This window comes from Malaclemys terrapin, chromosome 4 (genome assembly GCF_027887155.1).
Source record: "Malaclemys terrapin pileata isolate rMalTer1 chromosome 4, rMalTer1.hap1, whole genome shotgun sequence".
Lineage (NCBI taxonomy): Eukaryota > Metazoa > Chordata > Testudines > Emydidae > Malaclemys > Malaclemys terrapin.
In genome coordinates this window covers 3,860,389-3,883,072 of record NC_071508.1, presented here as the reverse complement: position 1 = coordinate 3,883,072, position 22,684 = coordinate 3,860,389, and the positions used below count along the sequence as shown (strand labels likewise).

Below are 22,684 nucleotides of genomic sequence, written 5' to 3'. Positions count from 1 at the left end.
CTGAGCATGTTGTTTCCTCCCCAACCATCTTGGCTAATGGCCATTGATGGGCCTATATGATGGGCTATCCTCCCCACGTTTGCCAAGGAGGGGTTAAGGCAGGCCAGACTAGCTAATTAACCTGTTAGGCAGCAAGCTGGGAGAAATTAACGCTAAGAGAAAAGCTCTAATTAGACGAAGGTCACCTGGGCAGGAACAGGCAGGGCTCCCATAAAGCCAGGAAGCAGACAGCAGAAGGGGGCTGCTGGGAAAGGCTGCAGTCGCTCTCTGGGAGGATGCAGGAGTGTTTTGAGGTTGCAGAGACGTGTAGCCTCTGGTTGCTTTCTGGAAGGAGGGAGTGGTGAGGCTGGCAGGCCCAGAGAAGGAAGGAGAGATAGAAAATTACAAAATGGCTCAAGGAAATGCAGCAAGGGAGTGGCATGGAACAGAGGTTGACTGCTGACTAGAGGGTCCCTGAGCTGGAATCTGGAGTACAGTGCAGGCCTGGGTTCCCCAACCGGCCACTGGGGAAGTGGTACTAGAGGGAAAGTGAACAGGAAGACTGCCTGAGCCTGTCTGTGACAAGAGACTTTCCTACCCTGGAAGGGGAACCTACTTAGTGACCTGGCCAGAGCATTAAGTCACAAAGAGGCTCAGTAGCACCTGGGGCGAGAGAGGGGCTGCAGACAAAGAGACAGAGGCAGCGGGAAAGCATGCAAGTGCAAGAAGGGGTGTTGACCTGGTGAGCTATTCCCCAGAACAGCCAGAAGGTGGTGCCATACCTGCGGTGAGCAGAGGACACTGTCACAATGTGGTGGAGAATGTGGGCAATAAGTCGCCCCGATACAACGGTCAGAGATAGACTATGAAAGGGGGTCAGAGAGAGACCGTACGGTGATCAGGCTTTGGCAAACGGGGTGTAGCAAGGAAGGGACCCCTGCGGGAAAACTGAAATGGAGATGCCTACAGTGCAAGCATTTTATACGGAGGGAAGTTGTCCCCTACCAGGGTGGATGCCAGAGTTGTCACTCCCACAGAAGGGAGCTGAGAAGCAACAGGCGTGGGTCCCTGCCATGTGGGCACAGATATTGGAGAACCAGCCGAGACTGTGGGAAGCCCAAGTGTACCTACAAGACTATTTGGTGAGGGTAGCTGGTCAACAGCAGCATTTGTATAAAATCCTCCAAGAAAGAAGTAGGAGCAGGCAGAAGGGCCAGGAATGGGCAAGGTGCTCTGGGACTAGGAGGCCAGAGGCCCAATCCCAAAGGTGTTATGGTGGTGGGAGCAAGGGGCACCTAAGGAGGAGTGTCCCTATGTAGATGGAATTTGAAGGGGGTGTGTACCCCAGAATTTAATTAAACTAATTGCAACCATATTACAGCTGTACACGGGCAGTTTCTGCTAATTAAAATTTAAAAAAAGTTAAAAAATTAAAACAACCCCCCACACACAAATAAGAACCCTCAATTTAAGTGCCTTTAATATAAACGCTTATTCTAACTAAAATTGTCAACAATATTTTCTTAATAAGTAGTTTATTAAAATTTTTTAAAGTAATGACCCGATAGGGGTCACTATAATCTATGTGTTTATTAGAAGTTAGTTATAAACAAATCTTAATTATAAAGTGTATTTTGGAGCAGTTTTCTAAAACTATCCTAAAAGATTTTTTCCTGACACCTTACTCCCCAGTGGACAAGCAACCGGCGATCGCAGACCTGCTGTAAATTACTCAATACCATCTCAGATTCTAGGTAATTTTTTAAAATGTTCTAAACCTGTTGCTTATGTCTGTGTGTGCTTAAATCTAAGGCTAGGTCTACACTACCCGCCTGAATCGGCGGGTAGAAATCGATCTCTTGGGGATCGAATTATCGCGTCTTGTCGGGACGCGACAATCGATCCCCGAATCGATGCTCTTACTCCACCAGTGGAGGTGGGAGTAAGCGCCGTCGATGGGGAACCGCGAAGGTCGATTTTGCCGCCATCCTCACAGCGGGGTAAGTCGGCTCCGATACGTCGAATGCTGAATTTGTGTATCTTAAATCGACCCCCCCCCCCCCCGTAGTGAAGACCTGCCCTTATACATTGTAGTTTTAAATAAAAGCACACTTATCGGTACTAATCTTTCATCAGACAGAATTGCTGTGTTCCCATTGGTTTATTCCTGACATTGCCATGGGGTGAAACAGTTAAGTTACCACTGCTTTGGGTTCTGAAAACCCAGGGTAACAGATGCTCCACGAACAGTAACAACACTGCAGCAGCAACAACTCTCCACAGCACTTAACAACAAAGGTTACTTACCTGTCACCAGAGTTGTTCGAGGTGGCTCTGCATAGTCCCACTTATAGTACTGCACTCAATGGTTCCCCTGCTGTGCCCCAGGTTTTTCAGCTCGGCTTCCACAGCTCTTTGCCATGTTGTTTTTGGGTGGCCTCGTTTTCACTTGCCTTCAGGTGTCCATCTTATTGCCACTCCGGTGATGGAATCAGTTTCCCTCCGAAGCACATGGCCAATCCATCTCCAACAAACACTCCTAGCAATGATGGTGCTCATATCCTCTTGGCTGCACTGTGTCAATAGATCTTGGTTTGAGATTGTTCTGGGCCAAAAGATACGGAGGATTTTTCTGAGGCAGGTTGTATGGGATGAAGACAGTTTGGACATGTCGTACATTGTCATTCCCCAGCATTCTGCACTAGAAAGTAGTGTTGAAAGTACACAGCGCTGATGAATCTTGAGTTTGGTTTTGGTGGTGTATTTTGATGATTTGTGGACTGTATTTAAGCTCCTGAAGGTGTTCCTGGCTTTATTGATTTTGTTCCAGATGTCCTGGCTTGTTCCACCATCCTGGCTGATGGTGCTGTCCAAGACAGTGGAACAAGACACAACATCTGGAACAAAATCAACGAGTCCTTAAAGGAGGGTATATATTAGATAATCCCTTCCTAAACTTTTTGACAGAATCATGTACAAATAATGATTTCCCCTCAACCAAAGCATGGCAAGCTGAAATAGCAGCCAGGTGAACCCTTAAAGAAGAGTTCAGACTTTAAGTGCATTAAATACTCCAGAATACAGGGGATAGACGCTCCCACTGGAGAATCAGACTTTCCCTCCATCCAAGCAGCCTGTGTAGTCCATTTTAGTTAGTAACTCTTTCTCATTGATAGTTTTCTAGTATTGAGCAGTATGTTCTGTACCAAGAAAGAACACGACTGCTTGAGACTAGTCAAGGTCCATGCTGTCAGATGAAGAGACTGCAGCTCTGGATGGAGACTCGTCCCTTGGTGCTATGACAAAATATCTAGAGAGGGTGGAAGACACAAGTGCTGCCCATGTGACAGCTGAAGCAGGTCTGGGTACCATTGCTGTCTCGGCCAAGCTGGAGCAATCAAAATAATGTTTGCCCTGTCCTGCTGAATCTTCTTCAGCTCTTCGACTCAATGGAAAGGAGGGGGCGGGGGAAGCATACAGCAGACCCTTTTCTCAAGGCAGAAGAAAGGCATCCAAAAGGGACTGACTGTCCCTCTCTGCTCTCGAAAAGAAGACGGGACATTGTGACAGAAATCAGCAAACAAATAGGTCTACCTCAGGTTAACCCTGGTGAGAAACAACATCTTGAACTACTCAACCCTTCAGGGACCACTCGTGAATTTGAGCTCTGCCGTGACATCCAATGCTGCATTAGCTGCATTCTGAGATGAGCAAAAGGGGTTATGAAAGTGGTAGCTACCCGCAACCCCCTGAGTCTGAAGAAGAGGATCATCTTCTGGTGTTGACAGGCTTGAATTTGGGAAATCACTTGTACTTTTAGAAACTTATCATCCTGAATAAAAGCTCTGTCTACCCCGTGGTGCAGTATGGAACCTATAAAGGGAACCCTCTGAGCTGGGCAAGGATTTGATCTTTTGCTATTCACAAGTAGCCCCTAGTCTGAGAAGAGGGTGATTGTAACTTCAGTGAGACTCAGAGCGTAGCAGCTTTCAGCCGCCAATCAGCCAAGTATGGGCAAACAAAAAATATCTTGCTTTCTCAGCAATGCTGCTACCACAGAAAGCACTTTGAAATTTTCTAGGTGCTGTAGACAGACCAAAATGGGAGCACCTGGCATTGGAAATGGCACTCTGCCACCATGAACCACGGGTACTTGTGATGACTGCCCTGGATAGGAATATGACAATGTGTGTTCTTTAAGTTGAGAGTGGCAAACCAATCCATAAGTGTAAGTGAGGAAATTGTAGACACGAACATTAGTATTTAAATCCAGAATTTTGGGATGTACTTATTTAAATTCCATCAGTCTAAGATCAGATGTAACCCTCTCACACACACACACATCTTGTTTCTGTATCATTATGCACACTGATCTGAGGGCAATCTGAACATTTAAAACCAACTCCTTAGTGTGAGTAGGAACAAACCTCTTAAACGAATGCCCCTAAACTTGTATCAGTAACTCTACCCCACCTCTATTATGGCATACCAATGTTCAAGATCATCTCGTTATCCACATAGATTTTATGGGACTTTGAAAATTATGATCAGCTCAGTGGTGACTGAGTAGGGGTGGGGGAGTCTGGACGTTTGGAAGCCCTTTAACAAACACCTCCAAATTTGCTCCACAACCTCTATCTTAGCTGCCATTGCAGAATACCAATTTACAAGACAATCTCCCCACGCAAGTGGATTTTAGAGCATCATCTCTTCATTGGGGGAGTGGCATATGAGGTAACCATTGAGTCGATGAGCCCAGACATGCACCGCCTACTCCACTAGCCTCAGAAGGCATATCAGTTTTCAAGACAGTCTGAGTATGTGTGCTTAGAGAGCTTTGAAATACACCTCTACCCCGATATAACGCTGTCCTCGGGAGACAAAAAATCTTACCGTGTTATAGGTGAAACTGCGTTATATCGAACTTGCTTTGATCCACCGGAGTGCGCAGCCCCGCTCCCCTGGAGCACTGCTTTACCGCGTTATATCCGAATTCGTGTTCTATCGGGTCACGTTATATCGGGGTAGAGGTGTATCAGCTCTTCAACACCAAAGAGCTCTGCTCTCAGGAAAACCTTCCCCAAGGAGCTGTGTTTTAGCCAAAGTTGCTGGGCCTATTCTTGTCTGGTTTCCCCGCCTCCCTTTGTTTCCTTCCCTCTCCCATGGGCTTTGTTGAGATTTTGTTTGTACAGCAGCTCATCTTATGACTATCGCGTGTCATTTTCTCACCCTTGAATGCTCTATATCGCTCCCCATAAAAGCTTATCTATGCTGATAAGAGATGAACAAACACGTTCTGTCTGGGTCGCTCCCGGCCCCAAGGGCCTCTGCTCAGCTTTCACTCTCGTTTCATGTGTTCTTTGGCTGAAGAACTGCCAGGTTATGATGAATGCTCCAATGTAATGCTCATGCAATGGATATTGTGCAGCCCCCTAAAGCTCCTCTTCCTTCTTCCATCCACCCAAGAGCGTCTCTCAGTAAGTAGCTCCCAACACGGGAACGTTCAAGTCTTTTGAAAACCTCTTCATCTGCAAAGAGTTCTGGTCAGACAAATATTCATTGATCAATACCTTACGGCGGGCTAACAAGTAATCAGCAGATGTTTTCGCTAACCAGTTGTGATAGATTAGAGTCCAATAGGTAGCCTATAACCATCTACAATACTGTCCATTGATGGCCTTATTGTCATCTATAACACACACTGCTCATGTCGAACATGCTTAGAGCATCTGTTAATGACTGATTAAGCTATTTCTACACGGCACCTTCATATAACGTGTGATTGAATTTTTAAATCTACCTTGATGTGCCTGTATGTACACATGGGGGTATATAGTCACTGCCCATAAAACTTCACTACTGCAGAGTTAAGGTTGGCCGGTTCTGACTTGTGTCCTTCCAGATCATCAAGCGCACCTATGCTTCAGCCTCTGAAAACCAGGAAATACAGGGTTACAGTAAGACAAACAAAACTTTGGAAACCAGTAAATAAAGAGTTAGAGTACACTGCAGCGTCCTTACTAACAAACGGTCGTCCATTGTCAGTCCTTGCTATTTTAGGAATCCCAAACCTGGCAATATTAACTCCCAGTCATGAAGGAGGACCCCATTGTGCCAGGTGCTGTACATGATTTATTAGGTGTATTACATAGCACCTAGGAGATCCAGTCATGAGCCAGGACCCCCAGTGTACATACAAGAGAAGAGACACCAGTTGGAGACAGATGTGGGAGCTCAAGGAAACAATGAGGCCATCCGGTCAGCATGACGGGCAGTGGTGTCAGCACACCAGCAGCCTCATGGATTTCTAGGTTTTTTGGAGAGTTTTAAGGCAGGATTTGAAGACACTGAAGTGGGTTTGCAGATGGTTACAGGGAGCGTCTCTCAGGAGTGAGAGGCAGCAGGGGAGAAAGCATGAAGGGGGCTTGTTTGAGGATTCAAGAAGTGGGAGATGGAGGCTGGCATCGTTGGTGGAAGAACTCAACATTGGGAAAGTGAATGAGAAATGATAGGTCAGGTGGGGATAGGCCGGGAAGGGCCTTGAAAGTAAAGACAAGCAGTTTATGTTTGATGCAATACAGAAAGGGGGTGCATGGAGAGATGCAAAGCGAGGGGTGACGTGGTCAGAGACAGGCTTGGAGAATGATGGGCAAGACTTCCCCAGCAGGGCCCATCTCGCCTGTCCCCACCTGGGCAGGACTGGCCCTGACCATCTGTTCCCCAGCAGAGATGGAGCTGCCCCATTAGGGCCCATCGAGGATAAAGGTCAGGAGAACATGACAAAAGCGGAGACTTAGTGGTGGACTTGGCTCTTTTTTCAGCAAGCTACCGAGGGGAGACATCAAGGAGCCCATGGGACCCACTGCAGTGGGCGTGGGAGCTTTTCCCTGCCTCACGGGGCTGAGATTAGAGCAGCAGGAGTCGCTGAGGAAGCAGAAATTGTCTATTCCCCGCACAGCCCTGCTCCCTGCCACAGCAGCACTAAACCCAGAGCAGGAACCTGCCACATGCATAGTAATTACTTTGGGGGCTTATCCCCATGTCTTCCGACCATCTTGCACACAATGACATGAGCCCCCCGGTGATGTAGGAAGGATTTTTTCCCTATTAGAAGAGGGCAAACGGTGGTACAGAGACGTACCCAGGGCCTGAGGGCAGAGCTGGGTATAGAACCCAGGAGTCCTGACTCCCAATCTGTGCCTTTCTCTGTTTTTAGTTGGTTCACTGTATGCAAATAGTTTGTGAAAAAGGGTGACGGTCCCACCCTACATTGTCTGGTGGTGACCCTCCTATGTCTTTCCTCCACCCACGCACGGGAGACACTGGGTGAAATGTTCAGAAGCACCTAAGTGACTAGGAGCCTAAATCCTGTCCTTGTCCCACCTTCCTTCAGTGCTGGGCGCTGCCAGAGACCAGATGTGGCCTCTGGGCCTAGTCCACCCAGTCACACAGATGAAATTTAATGTTGATAAAGTACAAAGTAATGCACAATGGAAAAAATAATCCCAACTACACATATACAAGGATGGGTTCTAAATTAGCTGTTATCATCCAAGAGAGAGATCTTGGGGTCACTGTGGATAGTTCTCTGAAAACTTCTGCTCAATATGCAGGAGTGGTCAAAAAGGCTAACAGTATGTTAGGAATTATTAGGAAAGGGACAGAAAATAAGACAAACTATATCACAATGCCACTATATAAATCCATGGGTATGCCCACACCGTGAATGCTGTGTGCAGTTCTGGTTGCCCTGTCTCAAAAAGGATATAATGGAACTAGAAAAGGTTTAGAGAAGGACAACAACGATGATCAAAGGTATGGAAAAACTTCCCGCTGAGGAGAGACTGAAAAGATTAGGGCTGTTCTGCTTAGAAAAAGAGGCAACTGGGGGAGATGATAGAGGTCAATAAAAGCATGAATGGTGTGGAAAAAGTGAATAGATAAGTGCTATTTATCCTTTCACTCAATACAAAAAACAGGGGTCACCCAATGAAATTAATCTGCAGCAGGTTTAATAGAAACAAGAGGAAAGAATGCACTACTAACCTGTGGAATTCATTTCCATGGGATATTGTGATGGCAAAAAGTGGTTCACAAAAGAACAGGATAAGTTCATGGAGGATAGGTCCATCCACTTGCCATCTAATATGTTAATTGCCCCTTCTTGCCTGCCTTAACCCCTTCTGGGCAAATGTGGGAAGGACATCCCATCATATTGGTCCATCAATGTCTATTAGCCAAGATGGTCAGGGATGCAACCCTGACTTCCGGAATCCAGGAGCGGAAGACAGGGGTGGCTCACTCTATAATTGTTCTGTTCTGTACACTCCCCTGAAGCTCTGGTATGGGCCACTGTCAGAGGACAGGGTACTGGGCAAGATGAACACAGTCTGACTCAGGAAGGGGACTCTCATGTTCTTAGCTATGGTCCATTCAAATCACCATTGCTACCATTAAGTATTACCCATTGTCCCTGATCTGGGGAAGATATGACACAACCTTGCCAGCTCATGGTGGATGCACATACAGAGGTTGTCCATGATACAGCAATTTCATGATCCAACTTCCTCATGTCAATCAGAATTAATCCGATGTAGACACAGCACTAAAATCGCCACACTGTCTGATTCAGAAAGTGCCTCTCAGACATGCCGTCAATACAATAAGATGAAGACCATCACCCCAGTGTGAGAAGAGGTCATTTGTTGTGAAACTAGCAACAGAGGAGCTTGGTGGCATGTGCAGTGGAGTGCAGAGAATAAGCCAGACAGGCTACCTAAGTAATGCCCAGGGTACGCTGCGATGGTCGTGGGAGGGCTGTTTGCAATATTAGGGTTATTACACTAGAACCTCCCTCTGCACTCTCTGGCACTGCACCATGTTGCAGGACTGCACAGTGACTGGCTTTTCAAAACAAGTCTATTGCAAGGAGTTCATTTAATGCCTGTGAACAATTGGGGGCACTTTTGTACATGGACATACAGCGTGTTACATATGATGTAGGGGGGGTCTCATAGTGTGTTAGCCTGGCAGATTTCTCTAGCTCAGGTGAGGAGAGAGAGAGACAGCTGTGATGGGCAACTTCTCCCACATCTCCAAGGTGGTCTGTAGTCCCACAGGGTGTTAGGGGGCCCTCAGGATGGATCTGTACCTAGTCTTTGATTAGATGAGTTCTCCATGGCAGATTCTTAGTGCCAAGGGAGGTCTTTATGCCTGACCCCACTGAGCTAATCAGAGATGGTTTTACTGAAATAGCTAAATTTCTGGGTTCAAGGAACCTAGTTATCAGATCAGGATAAAAGCTAAACGGGTTTCACACGGGAAATGTCGTTGCTGAACCAGCACACAGCGACTGTCAAAGCAATAGCACGGCAATAAACTAGCAGAAAATGAAACAATAACTAGTGTGACCGCTCTTTCTCTTTGTTTTCACAGGTATCTAGAGATTAGAACATGGTATCACAAGTAGTGAACCATGGGACGTGTCAGGTCACTCTCCAGCCCGATATGGTTATCAAAATCTCTCTCTTTCTCTAATCTGTATTTCACTCACGTTCTTTGTGCTGGTAACTCTCTGCTTTCTCTTTCATGTTTAATGCCCCTCGGCAAGTTTGATATGAAGATGACCCTTCTGCACACACCTCCAAGGAACCTCTGTCGAAGGGCCTGCTCCTTCCATGCCTGGCTGTGTGGGCAAGACTGAGTGTCTGTTAACGTTAGATGGCTCAGCTGCCCAGCCTGGAGGCTACAAATGCCTGACTCATTGGGACTAGTTCTGTGCCTGATCAGACAGGGTCGCAGACTTTTGGTGAGTCCCAGAGACCAGAGAGAGATTTCTGTGGCCGTTGTTCACTGAATGTGCAAGAGCCGGGCCAGACTGTTGTGTGATTTCAGTGGACAGGGAGGTGATGGGTGTGACATAGCAAGGTACAATCCAGACTAGTGAGAGTGGGCGGGGGAGGGGGTTGGGGGGGTTGGGCTGTGTCATCCTGCCCAGTAACCTTAGGTGCCTTACAATGCTTTGCTGAAGTAGCTCCCACCTGGGCCACTCACAAACAGCCTTCCAGCATTCAAAAAGTAATAGCAAATTTTTTTTTAAGTACATCAGAAGCAGGAAGCCTGCTAAATAACCACTGGGGCCAATGGACGATCTAAATGTTAAATGAACACTCAAGGACATTAAGGCCATTTGGGAGAAACTAAGTGAATTCTTTGCATCAGTCTTCACGGCTGAGGTTGTGAGGGAGATTCCCAAACCTGAACCATTCCTTTTAGGTGACAAATCTAAGCAACTGTCCCAGATTGAAGTGTCATTGGAGGAGGTTTTCCAACAAATTGATAAACTAAACAGTAAAAAGTCACCAGGACCAGATGGTGTTTACCCAAGAGTTCTGAAGGATCTCAAATGTGAAATTGCAGGACTACTAACTGTAGTCTGTAACCTATCATTTAAATCAGCTTCTGTACCAAATGACTGGAGGACAGCTAATGTGATGCCAATTTTTAAAAAGGGCTCCAGAGGTGCTCCCAGAAATTACAGGCCGGTAAGCCTGTCTTCAGTATTGGGCAAACTGCTTGGAAGTATAGTAAAGAACAAAATTGTCAGACACATAGATGAACATAATTTGTTGGTGAAGAGTCAACATGGTTTCTGTAAAGGGAAATCATGCCTCACCAATCTACTAGAATTCTTTGAGGGAGTTAAAAAGCATGTGGACAAAGGGGAGCCAGTGGATATAGTGTACTCAGATTTTCAGAAAGCCTTTGACAAGGTCCCTCACCAAAGGGTCTTAAGCAAAGTAAGCTGCCTTGGGATAAGAGGGAAGGTCATCTCATGGATTGGTAATTGGTTAAAAGATAGGAAACAAAGGATAGGTATAAATGGTCAATTTTCAGAATGCAGAGAGGTAAATAGTGGTGTCCCTTAGGGGTCTGTACTGGGACCAGTCCTATTCAACATATTCATAAATGATTTGGAAAAAGGGGTAAACAGTGAGGTGGCAAAATTTGCAGGTGATACAAAATTACTCAAGATAGTTAAGTCCAAAACAGACTGCCAAGAGCTACAAAAGGATCTCTCAAAACTAGGTGATTGGGCAACAAAATGGCAGATGAAATTCAATGTTGATAAATGAAAAGTAATGCACATTGAAAAGCATAATCCCAACTATACTTGGAGTCATTCTCTGATAACATCCACTCAATGTGCAGCGGCAGTCAAAAAAGTGAACAGAATGTTGGGAATCATTAAGAGAGGGATAGATAATAGGACAGAAAATATCATATTGCCTCTATATAAATCCGTGGTATGCCCACATCTTGAATATTGCGTACAGATGTGGTCGCCCCATATCAAAAAGTATATGTATAGGAATTGGAAAAGGTTTAGAAAAGGGCAACAAAAATGTTGAGGGGTATGGAGCAGCTTCCGTATGAGGAGAGATTAATAAGACTTAGACTTTTCACTTTGGAAAAGAGAAGACTAAGGGAGGATATAATAGAAGTCTATAAAATCATGACTGGTGTGGAGAAAGTAAATAAGGAAGTGTTATTTACTCCTTCTCATAACATAAGAACTAGGGCTACTAAATGAAATTAATAGGCAACAGGTTTAAAACAAACAAAGGGATGTATTTCTTCACACAGTGCACAGTCAACCTGTGGAACTCCTTGCCAGAAGATGTTGTGAAGGCCAAGACTATAACAGGGTTCAAAAAAGAACTAGATAAATTCATGGAGGATAGGTACATCAATGACTATTAGCCAGAATGGGCAGGGATGGTGTCCCTAGCCTCTGTGTGTCAGAAACTGGGAATGAGCAACAGGGAATAGATCAGTTGGTGATTACTTGTCCTATTCATTCCCTCTGAGTCACCTGGCATTGGCCACTGTCGGAAGACAGAATATTGGGCTGGATGGACCTGTGGTCTGACCCAATATGGGCATTCTTATGTTCTTAACCCACATTATGAGTTTCTGTGTTTAACTGCAGCCTAGCAACTACATTCTGACTCTGACCAGCCTGGGTTACACTGCAGGGTGACCCCCAACATAACCTCAGTCCTGGATTGCCCCCCAGAAATGTATGACCCCTACTGCCTCGCCCTCTCCTGGACAATACAAATATTTTAAGTCTATTATTCCTTTAGGGGAATAACAAACCAACTTATTATTTTAAATAGAGTTAGCAAGACACTTAACTTAAACCCACTGGATTAGGTAAAACATTAAAACAAGTTTATTAACTACAAAGAGATGGATTTTAAGTGAGTGCAAGTAATGAAGCATAGAATTCAGAAATGGTTGCAAGAAAAATAAAGATAAAATGCTTACTGGTGCCTAACAACAAACTATATTAGATTCAAGCAAAATTTCTCACCATAAACTTCTAGCAAGGTTATTGACCAAATTCTTCAGGGTAGAACCCCTACCCCCAAGTCCAACAGCTGTTTCCTTTTGTCTTCTCAGATGCAGAGAATGGGATGGGCAGAGGGTGTGTGTGTCTTGGAGTGTTTGTCCCTCCTTTTTATAGTTGTGGTCTGTGTTTTGAAAAACATTGCCAGCTGAGACCCAGGAGACAAAGAATTTATTTGGAAGGATGTTCCCTGCTGGTATTTTCACCCATATGAACTGCCTTTGTTTTCCCTTCCTGCTTGATGACTCTGGTTACTGATTAAATGCAAATGAAGGCAAGCACATATTCCTTTGTTCGGTGTGGGACTCTGGGGATTGTGTGTGGTTGATTAATTTCAGCCGTTTATATTGTCACTCTGTATTAGAGTTGGCATCAGGGAACTGGGTATATTAGTGTATTTTTAAAAAACTGGCAGAGGTGCCAAGGATGCTGCATGGGCCTCTCTTTTATTAGTGCTCATCTAAACTGAAATCAATCAATGAAACAGTGAGGAAGTCGGATGGGTGTGTGCGCACGTGTGTACATGCTGGGTATATTTTGGGGGGAAGAGGGGGTCATGTGCAGGTATGTGTCAGAGATTTATAGGGGAGAGAGAGAAGGAATGAAAGAAGATGAGAGGGTTTCCTACAATAATTTGAAAGTTTGCTAAAGCTGAATCTGATTAAAGTACATTGGTGCACCCACAGACCTGACCTGTCCCAATCAGTTCCCTGATTTTAGGAAACTGCTTGACTTCTGTGGCCACAGCTCTCATTCCCCTACGCAACTCTGTGTCCCAGGAGTCTGAGATAATAGGGCGAGGCAGGGAGGACGTGGGACAGGGGGAGGAGGGGGAACCAGAGGGGAAATTTCAGAGTGGGGAGGGCAAGGACACGGACAAGTGAAGAGAAAAGATATAGGAAAGAGGACAAGGGGGAGGGGCAAGAGAACAAGATAAAAAGAGAGCCTTGGTGAAGAACTCAGTTCCACTTTCAGCAAACAGCCAAGCCAAGATGCCTAAGACCTTGAAAGATGCCCTGCAGGAGGTTCTGGATGAGCTGGGGAAAGAGGATTTCGAGCGATTCAAGGCAAAACTAAACAACCTTCCGGAGGTGCCCCAGGGCTGTAACAGAATCCCCAAGGGGAAGCTGGAGGAGGCAAACCGCCTCGCTGTGTGTGACCTGATGGTAAATTATTACACCACGGCGGGGGCTCTTCAGGTGGCCATGGGCGTCCTCAAAGGAATCAACCAGAACGAGCTGGCCACAAAGCTTCAGACACTCGTGTATAACTAGAGCTGGTGAGTAGATTCCCTCTTGCTTTGGGACCTCAGGAACTTTACCTGTTCTTTGTCTTGTTAATTGTTCCCTGGCAGGACCCTGCCAGTCTCTCTCTGGAGAGAGGTGGCAACTGTAGCAGGGAAGCCTGATTTGCAGGGATCTCTGCTCAGAGTTTCTCCAGGTTAGAGAGAGCCCAGAGGCACCTGCAGGCACTAGGGGGCTGCAATATACAGCAGGTCCTTGGGGGCAGGTGGGAGACCAGCAGCCAAGTCCATCCCTTGAGTGACTCCGTGGGCCCCAGGTTAGAATTAAATGGTTTTCCAACCACATTTCTGTCCAGAGATCATGTAGGAACATGGGAATTGCCAGATTAGATCACACCAGTGATCCATAAACCAGCGCCGGGGTCAGCACCAGCTGCTTCAGAGAGCCCTCTGTGAGGAGATTATTACTCCTGGGGGAATTCTGCGCCACTGCAGCGAAGCAGGAAAATGTCCCCCCCCGCACCAGTTTCTCTTTACTTTCTGCAGAAAATGGTTTCTGTGGGGGTCTGGGGATGCCTCGGCCGCCCAGGGACATTTCCCCTCCCCTTCACTGCACAGAGCAGCGGGGGCTGGGTCAGATCAACCCCCCAAAACTCCCCCTGGCTACAGGAGGCTCTGAACCACAGGGAGGGGGAAGTTAGCGGGGGGTCTCGATACACGAGGTGAGGCTTGGTGAGGTGGGGGTTCCCAGTGTGTGTGGGGGTGAGGCTCAGCGGGGATTTTGGGTGTGGGTGGGGGGTCTGGGTGGACAGGGGGAGTAGCTCCCTATACAGAGACCCCTCCCCCCACTCCCACACCCAGAACCCCCCCCCCACACCAAGCCTCCCAAACTCAGGCTCTGAGTCAGGTTTGAGCCCAATTCCGCCTTCTGTCCACACACACATCAGTCTCACTCAGGTCAGCAAGCACTCAGGAAAAGGTCCCAGGACACTGCAAGGTGGCTGGGTCACAGCCCGAGTCCCACTGTGACTCGGGTCCAAGCCTGGCCATTCTGCAGTGTCGATGCAGGTGACGCTGCAGATGCAAATCAGAAGATCTACGTAGAACACTATGGACACATCAGCATGGCTGTGAGACCCGGGTCCAGCAATCAGTAAATCGTGTATACCCAGATTTACAGTGCTGTGTGGATGCTCAAGTGCAGATTTGGAAACACCGAGTCCGCAAGCCCGGGTCCCACAGTCCTGGGTTTACAATGCAGTGCAGACATACCCATAGTGGGACCCAGTCCCTGCCCCACTGAGCTCACAACCTACACGAAGGGCGGGATAAAAGGATGTTACACACAAACTGATCCTTGGCAATGATTATAATTTTGGGGGTTACTCTAGTTATGCAGGATTTTGTTATTTAAACACAAAGATACACAAAGTTTACATGTGTGTGTAAAATACACACACAATTGGTCACCCTGGAGGGCAGGAACAATACTGGACATATGGCATAGAAATGAGCGAAGTAGTCATTCACTTGCAGCCATCAGACAAGGCTCCCTGTAGAGGCAGGCAGCTACCTACTCAATTGTGAGTTTCTCACAGTGTCACTTTGAACTGGGGAGGCAAATGTGGTTCTGGTGTGTGGGAATTGATGCAAATATGCTAATGTCTGCAAAATGTCACCCTAGATGGGCATCATGTGGCATTGATGACAGAGTGAAAGGACACGTGCTGCTTCTCTCCTCATCGAGCTATGAGAAGATGCAAGAACTCCCCAAACCACCTCTCACCCACCTCTGTGTCCAGCCCACAGCCCGTACTGAGGAGAGAGTCTCGCCAAGGACATCCTGATGTGCATGAGACACCTGACCCTGCTGTCTCTCCAGAGCCTGCTTCACTGTGACTCATGTCACCTATCGTGCAGCCTTCCCCTGTCCCAGCACAGCTCTGTCCCGCCTGCTCTGCTATGGGTCTGTCAATAAAAACCTTTGAGCGTTTGAGCCCCATGCTGTTGTGTGCTCCTGATTTGTGTAGCTCTGCTGGGGGTCAGACTGCCAACCTCCACCCCACATTGCTATCGACCGTGGGTAGGGCACTGTGTCCCCACATGCTGCCCCACACCAATCTGCCCTAGAGGGGACCCAACCCTCTGCTGTGAGCTGGCAGAGCAATATCAATGGCTTCTTTGGCCAGCCTCTGCCAGTGTGCAAGGGGTCTGATGGGACCAGTCGTATGGGGCTAGGGGACCCTTCTGCACTAGGACAGCAAGGCAACCTTCCAGACTTATCTCCATTGCGGGCTGTAGAACGGCCAAGGGACAGTAACTGCTATGGGTCACAGCAGCGGGGAATAGATGTCACAGCGGGGTCACAGCCGAGCCACTGGGCACGTGGTAGCTGTGGGCTGGGCCAGTAAGAAGTCTGTGGCCTGGAGCTCCTTCATGAGCGCTCTACCTAAACGTAGCCAAGGGCTCAGGGCTTCTGGGCTTTGGGCTCAGTAAACAGTCAATAGCTCAGGCCCCGTGGCCTATGGGTTAGTGCTTGTCCAGCCCCGAGGCCCACCCTGCTGCACTGGGTCCTAGCCCACTCCAGGCCCTAGCAGCGACAGGGGATCCCGTTGCGGGGCTGGCGGGGAAACGTGGGGTTTGCTGCCTTGCCTCCTGGCAACACAACAGGCCCAATATCTCCTTTCCCTGAGCCGCTGCCTCCTGGCACCTGGTGGGGTTGCTCCACAGCCAGGGGAGCCTGGTTCCCCATCTCCACGCGGAGCGGCTCTCTCTCCCCTCCCGCTCTGGGTTCCTCTGTCTCTTGGGGCCACGGCTGGCCTTTTCTCCAGGCCGGCTTAGGATCATCATTGTGCCCCCTCCATGAAGGGCTGGCTGGGGGAGTCTATCCCCAGCCCCGCCCCTTCTGCCCGAGGCCCCGCCCCTTACAGAGGCCCAGAGCTGCCCCATCCCCCAAGGACGCCGACACCGGGCGCACGGGTAAGTCTTCCCATTTACTTTTATGCCTGGAAGTGAGTATGTTTCCAGTGGGGTCCTGCAGGGATCAGTTCTTGACCTTACGCTATTTAACAGAGAGAGAGAAGGAAGGAAAAAGAAAGAACTTTCTCCCAGCAGGCAGCTGGTCTGCCACGAAATGTCTGTACCTATTGCAGGCAGATTTGCGATTCCAGGACCGGACTCCTGAGTCATCTCAGGACCCATATGTAAATCCGTGGTAGAGATCATCCTCGAATGGAGGGATCACCAATGAATGAATGATTTAACATTTTTATCAATGTGCAGGTGACACAAAAATTGGATGAGTGAAGAGGACAGGTCACTGATACAGAGTGAGTTCAATTAGCAGGTAAATTGGGCTTAAGCAAACTATACATTTTAATAGGGCTAAATGTAAATGTGCCTGGAGCTACAGACAAGAGGCCCCCACAGCTGAGAACCTGCCTGAAGCTTGGAAGGGACAGAGCAGCTGACTGGGGACGCCCCAGGACAGGAGCCAGGAGGACTGTGCTGGGGAAGAATCACCTGAGGACAGGCCGGAGCTGGACCCAGTATCACGGCTGCCCAGAGCTGTATGGGGCTGAGAGTACTGGGGACTGTGACCTTGCATTGGGAATAAGGAGGGAGGCGGCAGCTAGCTAAGTGGGAGGTGGTTGCTCGGTGTGGGTTTGCAGAGAGTGGCAGAAGAGGGCACTGGAGCAGTTTACTGGCACCGGTGACCAGGAGCATCCAAGACCCACCGCTTGACTGGAACTCTGCTCAGGATTCCTGAACTCGGAGTGCAGATGTGTTGCTCGGGGTCTGTCCTTTCAGACTGTGGTACCACTGGGCATGTGGGGCCTCGCATTCGATGTAACCCTGTTTTATCGCTTCCCCATCTTTCCCCTTGTTGTTTTTCTCCTTTCATCCCTCTGTACATTAATAGTTCCCTGTCTTATATCCATTGTACTATTCTGGTGTGTGTGTGAATATGACTGCTCGGGACAGGGTGGGTGGGGGGTTGGAACAGGTGCCCCTGGGGGAAGAGGGAGTTTTCTTGCTGCATTCCTGTGCATGCCTTTTCTCAGCCAGAGTGTAGTGAGGCAGCTGCCCCACTCTGGCATGGAAGAGGTTAAAGCAGGCCAGAGAGGCTGCGCAGAGCCCCAGCCAACCAGGAGCTTACTGACAGCCAATCAAGGGGAGGCTTCAAAGCAGCCAATCAGGGCCAGGCTGGGCCCTATAAGAAGGCTGTAGGGTGGCGAGGCGCTTGTTCTCTCCCTGGATGGCAAAGGGAGAAGAACTGGCTCTTAGGGAAGCACCTAGGGCAGGGCAGGGCAGGGCAGGGCAGGGCAGGGCAGGGCAGGGCAGGGCAGAGCAGGAGCGGCTGAGGCTGAGGCTGAGGCTGAGGCTGAGGCTGGTAGAGATCTAGGCTGACAACTACCAGACTGGGGCCCTGACGCAAAGGGCAGAGAAGGTGCTGGGGCTGTGGGGAAGTGGCCCAGGGAAGCAGGTCATAGAGGGGAGTTGGAGGAGGGCAGTAAGTGGCTGCTACTAGAGGGTCCCTGGATTGGGGTCCAGAGTAGGGGGCAGTCCTGGTCCCCTACTTGGCCAGTGATGAGAGTGGCTAAGCCAGACTGCAGTTGCCCTTGGAGGAAGGGGCGAGATTGAAGACTGCAGTGAGCCACTGAGGCAAGTGATAGAACCAGAAGCTGCTGCTCCCCTGGAATGGGGGTGGGGGAGAGCCAGTGGAGAGGGCCCAGCTGGAGGGCAGTGTCCAGCAGTGGGCACTGTGGTCTGGGAATGATGTGAGTCCCACTGTGAGGATGATGGAGACGGAGTAAGGGTGAGTGAGACACCACTAGCGAAGGCACAGTGCTGAAGGAGCTAATTCCCAAAACAACCAGCAGGAGGCGCTGCAGCAGTAAAACCAACCCCAATACACAAAGCCACCTGTGCAGCAGACTCCATCTTCTCCATGAGGGCACTATAGTTACGTTAATATTATATCATTATATATTTGTAATCAAAATTTTGTGCAGTATCATGTCAAATGCCTTACAGAAGTCTATTGCATTAACACAATTACCTTTATCAACCAAACCTGTAATCTTGTCAAAAAAAAAGCTATTAAGTTAATGTGACAGTCTTTGGTTTCCATAAACATATGCTGATTTGCACTAGTCTCTTTACTCTCCTTTAATTATTATAAATCGAGTCCTGTATCAGCTGCTCCATTATCTTGCCTGAGATCGATGTCAGACAGGCCTATAGTTACCTGGGTCATTCCATTTACCCTTTTAAAATACTGGCACAAGATTTGCTTTCTGCCAGTCTTCTGGAACTTCCCACTGCTCCAAGACCTATTTAACACCACCCCTGCACCTCCCTGCCCCATCCTACTGTGCATGCACAAGTTTACATGGGGGCAGACCCCCTGAATATTTGCATTGTGAATGTGCTCCCCCCCGCCCCACTTCTCCCAGTTCCACCACCCCAGTTCCTGCCATGCTGTCACCTGTTCTTCTGGGGGTATAGGGAGCAGAAACGATGGAGTTTTCCACGGGATGGAAAGGCTGCTGTGTCTGGAGTCTTTGGGCATTTAGCTCCATAATCCTCTGGACCATTTGCATCCATCGTCAATGTTAGTGACAGGTGTGGTTGGGTGAAGGGAACACTTGCACATATGTTGTGAGGATCTGCCCCCTAGTTGAGTGAGTTTTTGATTGTTAACGGCATTGATGTCTTCTCAGAACGTATACTGTTCTGAGTCATCCTCGAAGATGATGCATGTGGAGTCTTACATGCTTTATAGCAAAGGTGTCTGCCACCATATGCCCCAGTAGTTGGAGACAGGTTTGGGCCTTCATGTCCTGATGCACTTCCCACTGCACCTCTTGGTCCCTTTGCCTCTCCTCCCGCATCCGACCTCTCCATCTTTGTCTTTCACTCTGCTCTTGATCATTCAGCCCCCTCCAATCCCTGTGTTTGCAGTCACAAGCTGCAGTGGACTGGAGAATCTTGGAACATCTCCCTGGACTGCTTCTTTCTTCACGTGAGCTGGATCAGGTGCTCAGCGGGCGTGGAGGGGGCACCTCTCAAGGGCACCCTGGCAGAAGCTGCTGATAAAAACAGACTGAATCACTGTTAGATTTACAGTCGGAGCAGAAGGGGGAAAACTCCCCTTATGTTATTCCCACAAAGATCTTTATTTAATAATGCAAATGGTCACTTTATCCTATCTCCTAGAACTGGAAGGGACCTTGAAAGGTCATCAAGTCCAGCCCCCTGCCTTCACTAGCAGGACCAAGTACTGATTTTGCCCCAGATCCCTAAGTGGCCCCCTCAAGGATTGAACTCACAACCCTGGGTTTAGCAGGCCAATGCTCAAACCACTGAGCTATCCCTCCCCCTCTTTAGCTTTGGGACAGCCCATCACAGTGCGGCTCTTCAGCTCAAACCAGAGTACAGAGGAGTATGGGAAGATGGGAACCCATTACACTGGAGGTTTTCATGCCAGCAGCCCCTGGGTATAAGTAAAGGGAAAATGCAGTGAATTGAATATTGTCACTATTTTCACAGGCAGTGGTGATTTTGGCGGATATCTCATTCCTGAGGTTGACCAAAGCTCAGAGAATGCAGCTGCTGGTAGCGTCCCTAAGCTGCCCAAGCCTATGCTGCTAGCCCACTTAATGCAGTGTGCCAGTGGATCTCCCTGCAGAGTGGCATGGGAATGTCTCCTACCGTGGGGGAAGAAACAAGGCTACCATCCCTCACAGTGATTTGGGGAGGATTGTACAGTATCTCCATGAAAGTTTCATTGAGATCTCTTGACAGTACAAGGGCCGTCACTGTATGGATGAACATAGTACTCTGCACGAGGAAAACTGTCATCCTCCATGCCTAGCAAAAACAGGAAAAAGGAAAGGTGAACACGGCCTCCACCTCTTCTTTCTACCTCAATTTGAGCACGGGCCAGGGATCTGTTGTGGATTGCGTAATTAGGACTGCTACAATAATCTTTTGGAATTCATTTCCTAGCATATAGCAGTTGATTGAAGTGGCAACGATAATGTATTCCAGAATATTAATTTTAATTGTATTCCCGGTGCTCTTCTGAATATGAGGAGTAATGTACCGATACACGTACCTGAGCTCCCTTCACCGTCATCCCCGGGCTCATCCGTGCTCGTGTGATGGGACTGGCTCAATTCCGGCAGAGTTTCAAGCAGCTCCTGGCTCCCAGCATGTTTTGTATTCCCCTCTGCTGCTCATCCCCTTCTCCTCCTCACTGTGCATTGTGGGGGATCCCATGCCTAGCTCTTGCAAAGTGGCCCTGGTCAGATTTCGGGTGCTGGTAGGGGGTGTAGTTCATTGTAGAAGTGGCAGGTCTGCAGGGGAGCCCTAGATGTGGTGGTGGTCTCCCTGGCCTGCTGCATGCTTGCCAAGGTGGACAATCAGGAAAAGGCATTTCCAAAACACAATGAAGTTTTTCAAGGGGACGGAAGGAGACTTCTGGTGTCTGAGACCCCTGGGCAACGGATTTCACAATAGCGACCAGAATGGTCACTGTCACGGGGGCAACCAGGGCATTGTGGGACAGCTGCCGGAGAACCGTTGGGATCAACATAGGTAATGCAATGTCTAGACTAGAAATAGGTCAGCTCTGGCTTGGTCATCTGGAGAGGTGATGTTATGTTAGCAGGAGACTAATGCAGGTGTGGACACATGTAAAACTAAGCTAAAACAAGCTGACTTACGCTGACATAACTTTGTAGTATAGACAGGTCTATGTATCCTACATCTACACTATTACCTTTATCAGCCAAACTTGTAGTCTCATGAAAAAGAGTATCAAGTGGGTTTGACAGGATCTATATTCCACAAACCCACTGTGATTAGCATTAATTTTATTACCTTAATTACATTTTTTATGAATCGAGTCCAATCTCAGCTGTGCCATTATCTTGCCCAGGATTGATGTTAGGCTGACCAACCTATAATTACCTGGGCCATCCCATTTACCCTGCTAAAATACTGACACAACATTCCCTTTCTTCCAGTCTTCTTGAACTTCCCAAGAGTTATTGAAAATCAACATTAGCACTCCTCTGCCAGCTCTTTTAAAACTCTTGGATGCAAGTTACCTGGATGTGGTGATTTAAAAATGTCTAACTTTAATAGCTGCTGTTTAACACCCTGCAGAGTTACTAGTGGAATGATAAATAGAGAACAAATGTATTCAAGTGGGTAGGGGGATAAGAAAATCAAAACTGCAGGTTGCAGATAGGAGTGGGGGGTTGAAAAGAGTTTGGGGGAAGGGGGGGGGACTGAGAGACAATTAAAGTGAAACCTGATCCTAAAGGGTCAGAAAAACGTGAACTCGGAAAGGAATTGGCTTTGTATGCAGTTCCCAAGGGCTCTGACTTACAAAGAGAGGAGTATATTCCGTCTGAGTTGTGCTTAGAATTCAGAGAACAGGGAGGATGCAGAGATGAAGACGCAGTGGGATCCCCTGTAGAGAGGAGGTTGATCTTCCCCCCACTGGCTCATTCCTGACCAGCCACTGTTGCCCTGCGAAGTCTCTCTGTCAGGTCTCTCTGGTTGATAGCTTCCAGCACCATCGTGGTCACCCTCACTGCATAGTGCTCCCCGTAGTGACTGATCAGCAGCTCAGTGAGCTCCACCGGCTCTGCTTTCTCCAGGTCACCTCGAGGTATGTGGCTGTGGTATCCCTTTTCCAGCTTGATGTCAGCCAGTTTGCTCTTGAACTCCTTCAGCTTTGCCTCTAGGAGGTTTTTCAGGGTGTCCAGGAGGTGATCTCTCATTGTCTTCCCTGTGCCACCTCCTAGAACATGGGCCAACAAAGTACAGTCCAGCCACTCCCCACTCAGGTACCATTCCCCGCTCTCCTTCACTCCCAGGCTCTCCCCCTTCATGTAACACCTCTCTCCTCTACAGCAAATGCTTGGTACCTCCTCGCAATCCCAGTGCTCTGTACTCCGTGCCTCACTGCCTCTGGTCCAGTCTGTGTGGTTCCCCTTTGCTCACCCCTCCCCATGCCTCTGCTGTCC

The 22,684-nt window shown here is 48.3% G+C and overlaps 1 protein-coding gene across 3 annotated transcripts in view; it reads right to left on the bottom strand.

Annotated features, from left to right (window-relative positions):
- Positions 1–18,667: 18,667 nt before the first annotated feature.
- Positions 18,668–22,684, bottom strand: part of LOC128836868 (NACHT, LRR and PYD domains-containing protein 1b allele 2-like) — a 36,295-nt gene continuing 32,278 nt past the window's right edge. For 2 of the 3 annotated variants that reach the window (XM_054027546.1, XM_054027548.1), the window contains exons 12-13: positions 20,761–22,458; positions 18,668–19,729 (exon numbers count right to left, since the gene is read on the bottom strand). In XM_054027546.1, the coding sequence (XP_053883521.1) occupies positions 22,435–22,458 (24 nt within the window). In that variant the 3' untranslated portion in view covers positions 18,668–19,729; positions 20,761–22,434. Of the gene's footprint in view, positions 19,733–20,760; positions 22,459–22,684 lie in introns of all 3 variants that reach the window. The other variant, XM_054027547.1, reaches the window with a different exon arrangement.